Source organism: Notothenia rossii (assembly GCF_949606895.1).
Source record: "Notothenia rossii genome assembly, chromosome: 1".
NCBI classification, from domain to species: domain Eukaryota; kingdom Metazoa; phylum Chordata; class Actinopteri; order Perciformes; family Nototheniidae; genus Notothenia; species Notothenia rossii.
In genome coordinates this window covers 64,547,303-64,559,792 of record NC_136912.1, presented here as the reverse complement: position 1 = coordinate 64,559,792, position 12,490 = coordinate 64,547,303, and the positions used below count along the sequence as shown (strand labels likewise).

The window sequence follows — 12,490 nt, the reverse complement described above, 5'->3', positions numbered from 1 at the left end:
AGAATCATGTGTTGTCCAAATAAATAATTATTTCAAAGTAAATATAATCCACAAACTTTAATTTGTCAAATGCATACTGTTGTTACGCAGGTGAACATAATGTTGAGGTCGTCTGAAAGCTGTATGTTGGCGGATGCTCACTAGCAGAGCTTCTGTGTGAACATGTCTGAGAGTCCAGCACAATGAGGTTAAAGACTACAGGCAGCTGAGAGACACAACACACTCAGTGAAGAGGCTTTACATTATTCATAAAGCCTGAAACTCCATTCATTCAGTTTTCATTGGCCACTTGGGGGCAGCGGCAGGTTGAAAATATACCAATAGCTCAGCTACAGGGAACCAAAGTTGTAACTTTTATACAAAATTAATTAAAGTTTTTTTTATGTTTCCGTTCCACCAGTAAAGTGTAGCAAGGCAAGTTTATTTATATAACACAATTCAGTACGCAACAATTCAAAGTGCTTTACAAAATAAAATAAAATAAATTTAAGAATAAATACAGTAAAAACACATTACTGTATATAATGGCATTTTACAGCAGGCATTACAAGGCAAAGATAATAAGATAAACACAACAGTTATACAATACATGAATAAAAAGCAAACTGCAGTGTGAATATGAGCAGTTCAATTAAAAGCAGTTCAATTAAAAGCAGCGGTAAAAAGAAATGTTTTCAGTCTCGATTTGAAAATAATAAGAGTTTTTTAGACATTCAGGTAGTTTGTTCCAGATTGTTGTGGCATAATAGCTAAACGCCGCTTCTCCATGTTTTGTTCTTACTCTCTGAACCGAGAGCAGGCCCATTCCAGAAGACCTGGGACACCTTGATGGTTCATAATTATGCAGGAGATCGTTGATATACTTTGGTCCTAAACCATTTAGCGATTTAAAAACAAGCAATAGAACTTTAAAATCAATTATTTGGCCGACTGGAAGCCAGTGTAAAGATTTCAGAACCGGACTGATGTGATCCACTCTTTTAATGTTAGTGAGGACTCGAGCAGCAGCGTTCTGTGTCAGCTGTAGCTTTCTGATGGATTGTTTTGTGAATACACTATTGCAGTAGTCGAGTCTACTGAAGATGAAAGCATGGACAAGCTTTTCTAAGTCCTGTTGCGACATTAGTTTTTTAATCCTCAATATGTTCTTCAGGTGATAGTATGCAGATTTAATAACTGTTAAAATATAACTGTTAAAATTCAGGTCTGAATCCATCACTACACCTAGATTTATTAGTTGTTTTGTAGTCTGCCAACTGAAGCTCTGCGATTACTTTTACTTCTTTGCTCCAAAAACAATGATCTCAGTTTTTAGTTTGTTCAATTGGAGAAAGTTCTGAGTCATCCAGTCGTTGATGTGCTCAATGCAATTGCTCAGTGTTCTAATCGGAGAATAGTCTCCTGGTGTAATTTTTAAATAAATCTGGGTGTCGTCTGCATAAATATGATAGCATAGATCGTTGTTTTTAATAATTTGAGCCAGTGGTAGTGTAACAGGCCCCGCTATGCAGGGCGCGATGACAGATGATATTCCTGTAAAACAGGAGAAATTATGAGCAGAGAATTCCTTTTACTGCTCGTTTGGCGGGTCTTGCCAGAATGTATTAACAATTGGCACAAAACAAAATTATCCTTGCCCTTTACTGCTCTCAATATAAACACATGTTGATGTCTTCAAAATATACTTGTATGCTTGAAGTATTCAAAATAAACACATTTGTGTATAACCAGGTGTCATTAAAGGTGGGGTAGGTAATTTTGGAGAAACCAGCTCGAGTGCGCTAGAATTTGAAAATACACAACCGGAAAAAATCTTCCACCCCAGCTAAAAATCTTTGGTTCTAAAAACATTCTGAGAATGTTACAGTCATTGTTCTAGGAAGGTTTTCAGCGGGAAGTTTTTGTTTGGTTCCCAGAACGTTCTTCTGAAAGGTAGGATAACGTTCTCTAAAAACATTCTTAAAATGTTTGGTGATAACATTGTTGGAACATTATGCCCTCCTATTCTTAAAACGTTTTCAGCGGGAAGTTTTTGTTTGGTTCCCAGAATGTTCTTCTGAAAGGTAGAATAAAGCTCTCTAAAAACATTCTTAAAATGTTTGGTGATAACCTTCTTAAAATGTTTTTGAAAATATTGTTAGAACATTATGCCCTACTATTCTTAAAACGTTTTCAGCAGAAGCTTTTATTTTGGTTCCCAGAATGTTCTTCTGAAAGGTAGGATAACGATCTCTAAAAACATTCTTAAAATGTTTTTGATAACATTGTTAGAACATTATGCCCTACTGTTCTTAAAACATTTTCAGCTGCAAGTTAGATTTTTAATGTTGCCAGAATGTTATTATTTTAGAGAAGGATAACATGGTTTATGTTAAAGAAATTATGCAAATGTTCTATGGTAACCATATACTATGGAATCAGCTGGTGAAAGTAACATTTGCTTATTAGAAAAGGGGAGCTGGGAGTGGGGGTTGGTTATGGCGGCAGTGGGAAACAGTTGTTCCAGGGTGGGTAGAGAGGCCTGGCTGGTCTTGGGAGTGTGGAAGGCCTTGGATTCCTTCTGGGAGAGACACAAAAATCAGTGTGAGGCAAAAGCAGGCAAAGTTGTCAAAGAATATGCTGGTAAAAAGCTAGAGCGGCACGCAACAAACCGTTCACGGCAACAATCCGGCAGGGAATGAGTGCAGGCTGCAGGTTTTCATAGTGTGGCTGACGAGCAGGTTGCAGGTGTGGTTGACTGGAGATTGCTCCCAGCCGTGTAGAGCAGACCAGCAGGCAGAGAGAGAGACACACAGTAGAAACAAACACATACAAACACTAACAGGGGTTTCAGGGACGGGCAGTGATAGTCGGTCCGTTCTTCTATATGTCTGTCTTTGGTTTGCTAAGTGTTATTCGATCCATATGACAATAGAGATATGTGCATAAACAACAAAGACACTTGGGGTATAATGTTCAAACAATGTTAACACCAAACATTTTAATAATGTGTTTAGAGAACGTTATCATACCTTTCAGAAGTACATTCTAGGAACCAAAATAAAACTTCTCGATGAAACCATTCCTAGAACAATGAATGGTAACATTCTCAAAATGTTTTTAGAACCAACAATGTCTAGCTGGGAACTCAGACATGCCTACGCAAACATGCAATATCATGAATTACTTGCTTGTTTTTTTCTAAAAAGGAAAATGTGGTGACATCAGATTTCTTTTAAACATCCTTTTCAAACAAATGCAACAACTTTGTTTTTTAAAGCGCACTACATCACAGGAACATTTTATAAAAAAAATAATAACCCCCTGAAAACATTATCCAAATGTTGCTTTCAAAATGTTCTTCTTTGGTTATCATGTAACATTGAGGGAATGTTCTATAAAAGAACATCTTTAATGTGTTACCCCAACAACGTCCAAAACACATCCTTAGAATGTTGGAGGCAAAACGTTCCACCTTTGTTGACTTATCAAATGAAAGGAACATTTTATAAAAAAATGCTCTGTCATCTCAGGCCTCAATAACATCCTCAAAACATCCTCTGAATGTTGCAGTTAAAACGTTATGTCTTAGTTAACCTTAAACCTTATAGGAACATTATTCGAAATAATAAACATCCTAAAAAGGTTATGTGAACATCAGATTAAAAAGTTTCTTTAAAACCTTATTAGAACCTATAGGTAACATTAGCCAAAGTTGTGAGAACGTTCCCCGCTAGCTGGGATGTATTTATTATAAACATTAGTCCTTAACATCTATCACTATGTATATCACTGATTATAATACTGATGAACGTTCAAAACAAAGCACTTTGGCAACTTACCACATATGTTTTAAAATGCTTAATAAGCACCGTAAGTGTCGCGAGTGAGCCCTCTATGTAATGGCCCACTTGCTGGCACCCAGTTCTTTGAATCCCTCAATTAACCCACAAACGAGGAGCAGGCAGATATCAGGTAACACAATATGATCTTTATTATAAATTAAGTTAACAATAAGGGATCATATCAGCAAAGCTTCTCACATGGAAATGTATCAAAGCCAAGTAATGCAGTGCCTATAGACCACCCCGTCATACAGGCTGTTACTGCTCTACCCCACCCACTGCTGGCCGGAGGGACTATCAATAGTACAACTAACAGTAAAAGACCACAAAAGCATGCAAATAACGCAAACACATGGCACTTCTATTAGGGAATCACTACACACATGGCACTTCTATCAGGGAGTCACTACACACATGAAACGTCTATTTAAAGAAAGCACTACACACATCACACAATGAACATGCTCTCCCACTCACTGGCCGCTAAGGAGTAAAAATGGAACAGTCACTGGCACTGGTGGGCAAATGACGAGTGGCACTATTTGCACTCCATACTCCCTTTGTTAATTTAACCAGTGACAGCCTGCCAAGACATGGCCCGAGTTAAAATGATTATAGGTCCGCTCTCGGTCAGGAACACCTCAGACCGAGAGGAGTTAAAACCCAGCTAACAATTGCACGTGGCTGCCACGTTACAGCCACGTGATGCTGTTGTTGTGACAACGTGGCAATTTACGTGGAGGCCACGTGATTTTGTATGGTTGAAATAACGTGGTCACCACATTGAAATGTAACGTTGAAATGTAACGTTCACACCACCTTTAGACCACTTTCTATTTGCAATTATATTTTCTTTCGATTAGCTTTAATTATGTCAAAGTAATCAACACAACTCAAATTTTAATAATACACTTCTTAGACAATTTTATTTGCATTTCAATGGTTCAAATGCATAATACATGACATGATTCAAATTGACAGATAGATATATATCAATAAGAAATTCCATAAACCCATAATTAATTTTAGGACATGTAGACAGTAGAATGATATTTTTTATCATATTTCTACAATTATGGAAATTTAAATATTCTCTGCAAACTTAAGGTGTATAAGTAACCAGTTTAATTTGTATGTTCCTGAACAAAAGAACATAATGAAGCCATGGTCAAATGTAGTAACACAAAGAGGGATATAAATGATATCAATTGCAATCTCTTTATATGAAGGCATAACAGGTTTACCTAAAATACTTTCTAAGTACCTCAAGGAAATAACCTAACAATAGATAAAACATTGTCCAAGGTAATACAATAATAGCTGGCCAGCTGAACATTTGTGGCTTTCGAAACGAGACCTTGTAGACTAAATGAACATTTACGTTGGTGGCGCTATATGTATTTATTCAGTTATTATATATATGAATGGCAGTAACATGTATCTACTACGTAGGTGAATTTAAATGAAATAAAATATTTATTTATTCAGTTATTATATTTTTTGTACAAGCTGGCCGAAACGTCCGCCCCGACAAATATACCTGGCCAAAACGTCCGTTGGCCGAAACGTCCGTGCACCAATGAAAAGGCATAATATGTGAAATGTTCATCTGAATCTGTATCTGTATCGACTGCAGATGCGACGCACTTCCTTCTCTTTGCAGCAGGTTCCTAAAAAGCAAGAACGCACATTAGGGAATACATGGTATATTAGAAAATAAAATCCTTAATTGTTCCTAATTGATGAGTAGTGATAATGATAACTAACTTTGTGAGAATGCAAAGATTTAAGTACTGATGACACATACTATATGTCAAAGTGGAAAATGTATGTGATATGTAAATGCTTTATTGACAGACATTTGGAGAGATGGACCAAATATTTAAGTAAGTCACTAGAATCCACTATCACCTTGTATTTTGGCCCTCCTTTTTTCTTCGGTGCATATTTGAGATTTTCGGACAGTTGCTCCTCCACCTCGGAAGCCTTGGCTTTAGGATGGTTTTTCAAGCATGCTCCTGTAGGAAAAGTAGCACCAAACTGCTAACCCCAAGCAATGCACGGAAGAAAGGAAGAGTAACAAGTATATGTACAGGTCAAAGAATTAACACTAAAACAACTATTCCTCACAAATCTAAACTAAATAATCCTAAGGCAGTTTTATATGTTAATATTTGTAATTAGAATGGTATTCACAGACGAACACAGGATACATCCCCCAAATCTTTACTGGCACCAAATATTCAAGATGGCCAGACAAATGGGTTTCTTGCTGAACCATTTCCCTCATTATCATGATCACCCACTGGGGACCAGTATCTCGCACTTGGGACCAATATCCCCATTAGCACCGATGTAGGATCAATATCCCCCATTATCACCCACCTGGGACCATTATCGCTAACCGAGATGATTACCCCCCATGAACAGCTGAAAAATTTACGCGGTAGTATGGCCAAACCCCGGAGAAAATTAAGAAAATCCAAGATGGCCACAACAATAAAGATATAAAAATAGAATCAGCACCAAAATCATGAGGGTTCTTGGCCCATGGATGACCAATACTCATACAAATAAGTAAATTAGAATGTCACATAGTTTATGAAAGATCCACTAACGAAGATGCAGACCCAGACACGTACCCACTCATGCACATGAAACATAACATCCCCAAAATGGTCGTTTCGGTTATAATAAATGATAATCAACATGTTATATTGAGTATCTCTGGAGTGCATCAGGCGAGCTTCATAAAATACTGAAGAAGCAATTGCATGCCATTTATGACTTAAACACTTACTGATGAGGACCTTGGTGACCGACAGGTCAATCAACGCGTTCTTGCCCTTCTTTCCCTTGAGGCTATACGTTGACCATAAGGCATTGGTTCCCAACTTGGAGAGCATCCTCCGGATGGTGTCTCCGATGTTGTGGCCACCCAAGGAAGTCATATAGCATGTCTGCAATGTAGATAATTAGTTTTCTTAGTAAAAAACCCTTTAGTACATCCAAGTGAAAATGCTAAATTGTCAGATATATATAACAAAGGCAGCATTGAATATAACTACTACAGTTTTGAAATAATTCAGTGGTCCCAATTATGTCTATCTATCTATCTATCTATCTATCTATGCCTGCCTGCCTGCTGCCTGCTTAGGTGCCTGTCTGCCTGACTGTCTGTCTTCCTGCCTGTTTAGCTGTCTGTGTGCCTGCCTGTCTGTCTGCCTATCTGTCTGTATACCTGTCTGTATGTGTGCCTGCCTGCCTGCCTGTCTGTCTGTCTTGGTGTCTGCCTATCTGTCTCTTTGGAAGATGGAGTTACTTCTTCATAAAATGTAAGCGATTCTTAACAAAATAAGTTTTTCTTTCACAATGGAACATACCAATTGTCTCTTGAAGGCCTTATCTGTAAGCCTCTCACAAAGCCTATCCAGCTCCTCAGTACTGCTGACAGGGTCTGGTAGTACATCGTCCAACTCCTCTCCTGCTGCTCTGCTGGCACTTGTCAAGAAGAGCAGCATTCTAAGGATTTCCCCCTGTGACTCTTCAAGGTTTTGCATACGCATCAGCATCCTGCTCTGGAATCCTGTAGCAAGATAACACAATTCCACATTTTTAAATACTATGCTTAGAATTTGCATCTATTCACCCACATACATGTATAATGCATTAAGGCAATTGCGACAAATGATTCATTACATTTCATGTTGCGTTGAAGTTAAACACATATTTCAAGCAACGGCAAGTGCTAGATCCCAAGCTAAACGTAAATGGAATGAGAAAAAAATGCGAAAAGGATGCCATAATCATCAATCAATTTGTCTCAAAAGAACACAATGTTTAGAATGAAGAAATCAAAATTGAATATTTTCTGGATCACAATTTTGAAAAATATTCTTGAAGTAAAACTGTTACATTAGGCTTTGTTACCTGTCGGCTCACTTTCAGGATTTATTGCAGCAGATGTAGAAGCTCTGGGTGTTGTGGGGGTGCTGAAAACATAACATGAAATTATTACTTCACTGCAGTACATGCCAACAGTAAGCCATAATTACATGGCATGAGTAGTAACAGAGATTCGCTACAGCTTAATATCAGATTGGTCTAATGTACTACATGTACTAGTCTAAATGCTTTAGCACAGGGTGACTGTACCAATGAATGGCCTAGACCAATCATGGTGAGCAATGAGATATACATGTACGTACTACTCTCAGTAATTACTTGGGTAAAACTACAAAGCCTCAGATTCCTTACCTGGTATGGAAGGGTTGCTTTCCTCCACGATGATCCTCAGACAGTCGTGCACTTGAAGTCATCACTGTATACAGAGATAGTAATGTCATTAATTTATAAATGTCTGTATCAGAATATTTAAATTAATATAAAGTGAAAGGCTAAATGGAGCAAAGTGAAAACAGTGGTGCCCCTTTTGAGTGACCTCATTTTAAGACCACCTCTCTTGGGAGACCACTACAGCATGCACCAATGGCTACACATCCCATGCTATTGAACCTCTTATGAGAGACCACCCTTTATGACAGATCGGTTTGGCTTGGCAGATGGGGTGGTCTCTCAAGAGGACCAATGTATATCATTACTCGAAACAGGTTTTTTTTTTAAATATGAAGACAAATGCACAATGTCAATAGAAATAAATACCTGATCTTGTGTCACTGTTAGGACACACAGGAGACTGGATTATATGCCCAGAAATAGACCTGGAAGGGGTACTGGTACTTGGTGATATCGCTCTCGGTGCAGAACAGCCTTAAACAGAATTTAATGAGTGCGGTTATCGGTAAAACATTATTAATGCATTTTTCATTAGGACATGAAAGCAATACTTTATTTTCACTGCAAGAAGATACTCCCAAAATATCAATTTACCGGTACTGATCTACCTGGTACTGCATAAATGTCTGTACCAAAAAGTAATCATTGTTCTATATGTCAAAATAGCCCATAGTTAGCCAGTTAGATACTGTGTTTAAGAAAAGGTTGGACCTCCTGGGAATAAAATTAGCATACAAGCAAATGCTGTTTTTTTCCTTTTGTGACTCAAGCTTCATGTTGAAACTAAAATAATTGAAATTAACAGTTGAGGATATAGCTCTACTTGATCCTTGTGCCAACCTCATTTACCATTTGTCCGTTGAGGAGGTGTTGGTAGCTCGGCCAGAACTAGAGCAGGGACACTGTCACTTGCCTCCAGTATCTCCCCTTCTTCGTCTGTATTAACATTATTTAATAAAGATTAACAGGTGAAGTGAAGCACCACATTAAATGACATTTAATAAAGAAAACTGAAAGGGTTAATATTTCTTATTCCGTTGAACTGTTTTTCTATTAATTTGTGGCAATTATGAAGCCATCTATGTCGTCACATATTTAAATATACTCTTATGCCCAATTCTCTGTATTTACCATCAGCATCTTCAGTTTCTGAAACCTGAAACTTTGCAGGCTTCTTAGTTTTCCGTCGACATTCTTCTGTGTCAGTCTCTACATTGGAGGTATCCTCAGCCTTTCTCGCCCTTTCTTGAGCCTTCTCATAGGTGTCTGAAGTTGGAAACAATATGTTATATTAAGAGACCTGATATACTGATAAGGTAATAAAATTAACGTTATTCTGTTTCCTTTTTTCACTTCAATTTATTACAGTTCCCGCTTAGTACACAAAACTAGCATGAATTATGTACTTAATCTAACGTTTCAAACTGTAAATATTAAATGCTTCCTACCTCCAAATGAAAATATCCTAACTTCATAAAGCTTCCATTTCTCTTTGTCAGGCAGCTCCCCTCTCCTGGCTTTTGAAGAGGCTCCACCCCTTGCTGGCCAATAGCAACACAGACGCTGAAATATAACAGCAGCGACTGAATGTAGTTAAAATGTTTTAATGAATTGCGTAGTGATATACAGTGGTCCTGTATTGAGATCAAGGGCTATACATCCCATGTTATTGAAACTCTTATGAGAAGTGACCTCTCTTAAGAGACCACTTTTTTGGCCCAAGGGGTGGTCTCACGAGGCCTGTAGATAGTAAAGATGATAAAAGCTTAAGGCGCAGTCACCGAAATGTCACTAACACCCCCCCCCCCCCCCCCCCCCCCCCCTTGACTCCTGACTAGTACACCTCCACTGAGTGTGGAGGGAGTGGAAAAGTGCGTCCACCAGTGGAAAAAGGGCCAAAATTCCTCTAAAGGGGGAAGAAAAGCCCCCTAGACACCACCGCTCCAACCAACCACATATGTGAAACGCTTTAAGTTCCATTTTTTATCAAACGGCTGCAAACCCATATATTTGACAATGTTCCAAGTACATGCATGTATTTACTTACATCTCTTGTTGACTGTATCCATGACTTGAGGACGACTTCAACAGCCATCTCGTCCACAAACTCTACTACAACAAATTCGCCTGACATCTTTTACCTGAAGACCAAGACACAAAAGCTGTTTATCACTAAGCTTACTATCATATATTTAATTGCTACATCATCTGTGGTATACTTTGGATAAACTATAACCCATGCAGAACAACTAAATACTACTAAACTACTATAATCTGATAATGGCGGTTACGAGGGCTGGGCGCAGCGTGGGCGCGCGTGGCTAGCTCTATTAGGCTTGCACCTGGTCAGCCTGTCGTAAATTCCTTTACATTCCCATAGAGTACGTTCGTCTATTAACTGGGTAGTCGCTATCTATTGAAAAGTCGGGACATATCTCAACCAGATATAGATCTCCCACGGATTTAATGTAAGCTTTGTTCACACAGCCCAGCGGCCCTGCTGAAAAAAACAACATGGAGGCCGAGTCCGAGATTAGGCCACACATGAGGCCACAAGGCACCTGCTTAATTTCGGCAGAAAAAGTGTAAAATATGCTGAGAGCTGTGCATAGAACACTCCCCCATATGTTCATGACCCGAATTACAAAACTTTAAAAAAGGATGGCTTCCTTACCTGCAAGTATATATTGAAAGTTCTTGACTTGAATAAAAAAAACGCGGTTTAGGCCTAACTTTCCAGAGATTGACAGCGTGTCCTCGTTTTCGCAGATCCGTTTAACCGTTTGTAGGTCGCTGAACGGCATTAATTTTAACCAGCGCTAGTGGGGGCATCGAGGGACAGGAAAGGGTGTCGAACTGGGAAAAACGATCGAATAACTGTCTGTTTTGCAAAATACATCCCATCTTCTGGGAGAATAGATGGATATTTGAGGGACTATATAATTTGTATGCGTATGGATCGACCAGGATGTGAAGTGGTAAATCCAGAACACTGAGAAAGGGCGCGAACGAAATTTGCCTTGATTGGTTGAATTCTTAGGCTGGTGAGAGCATATACAGTTATAAACATCAACAGCAACAAATGGACGAACAATATTCAACTACATAATAGAGTAGACTCCATCTATTTGCATACAAATCATATGTATGTGCACCCACTTGCATGGAAAGGAAAACGTTATATTTCAACGTGGCCACAACCAGTAGCGTGGCGTGGGGAAAAAATGAGGGGAAGCCAATAATACGTCCTTTCTTTTGGGGTGGGGGGGGTGTGGTGGTCAATGTAATAACGTAACCAGATGAGTGATTACAGCGCCCGGTATCATTTTACACACATTTGTATCATACAGATGCAGGACTTACACACGCCTGTTATCTGACCGACAGGTCCGCACGCACTCTCCAGCCGAAACTCTAACAAGCATTCATTCACAAACTAAATCAGGAGACCTTTAACGTTTTACGTCCGGTTCGCTCCTTTGTTCCTCGCTGTAAACGGCTCCAGTTTGGGCATTGGCCTGTCATCAGATTGTATTTGTTGTTGCTGCTGCAGCGGAAGTTTAGTCCAATTATTTTTGATTAAATACTCCAAATCTCCACCCTCCATAATTGCACTTGCTTCAGTTGCTTGCTACTTTCTAACGGCGGTGAGAGTGGTGCAGTGACGCTATCTATCTTCTATCGATTAGATTTATGATTCGAAAATTATAAAAGTAGGGTAGACATGTGGATATTATCCGACTGAACAAAACGTGCATTTACCGAACAGGTTCGTTTTCCACTGACCTTTTTTCGAGCTATTTTCCAAAATCCTATGGAGAAATCCCATTGCTTTTTTGTCGAGGGAAACCGAGCGCAGCTTACTTCCGCTTTTTGGGACGCGTCACTGCACCACTAAATTTATGCGATTTGATTGGATTGTGAGGCAAGGGAAGCCAGCCGCCTCTGGCTTCCCTTGGCATGGCCCTGACCAATCACAGGTTGGCAGGGACATGACGTGAGCCTCATCTGATTGGTCAATCCCTCCATTTTTTTTCACCAAGGGAAGCAAATTTCGGCTGGCCTCCTCTCGCAACAGAGAGTGCAATCTACTGTTTCACCATAACATCTAGAGGGGCGCTGTTTCACTATTTGTAAAATACTCAATGAGAATGGAGGAGAGACGGGCCGGCAGCAACACACAACAATGAATTTCCGAAACTAAACGAAGTGTTTTTATTTATTTATTAAAATTATAACTACAATCCGAAAAAACAGGGGAAGCCTGCCTTCCCTTGGCCTCCAGGAGAAAACGCCACTGGCCACAACGTGGTATTTATACGTTATATTTCAACGTGGCCACAACGTGGTATTTTCTTTGTAAAACCACC

At 39.1% G+C, this 12,490-nt stretch overlaps 1 protein-coding gene across 7 annotated transcripts; it reads right to left on the bottom strand.

The window, feature by feature from the left end:
- Window positions 1–400: 400 nt before the first annotated feature.
- On the bottom strand, window positions 401–12,264 carry LOC307047492 (uncharacterized protein). 7 transcript variants are annotated; one of them, XR_013810447.1, is made up of 13 exons: window positions 11,907–11,952; window positions 10,168–10,261; window positions 9,569–9,683; window positions 9,252–9,386; window positions 8,970–9,056; window positions 8,487–8,594; window positions 8,082–8,145; window positions 7,755–7,816; window positions 7,208–7,410; window positions 6,625–6,784; window positions 5,736–5,842; window positions 2,652–5,494; window positions 401–2,560 (listed from the first exon to the last, which is right to left on the bottom strand). XR_013810447.1 is itself a non-coding variant. In XM_079694503.1 (12 exons), exons 2-12 carry the CDS (start codon window positions 10,252–10,254, stop codon window positions 5,309–5,311), a joined length of 1,314 nt encoding a protein of 437 aa, XP_079550629.1. In that variant the 5' UTR covers window positions 10,255–10,261; window positions 11,907–11,952; the 3' UTR covers window positions 2,584–5,308. The 7 variants fall into 7 exon arrangements, 2 of the variants coding, with proteins under 2 accessions (XP_079550629.1, XP_079550630.1); XR_013810448.1 differs by having other exon boundaries at window positions 401–2,557; XR_013810444.1 differs by lacking the exon at window positions 9,569–9,683 and having other exon boundaries at window positions 11,907–12,264.
- Window positions 12,265–12,490: the final 226 nt, after the last annotated feature.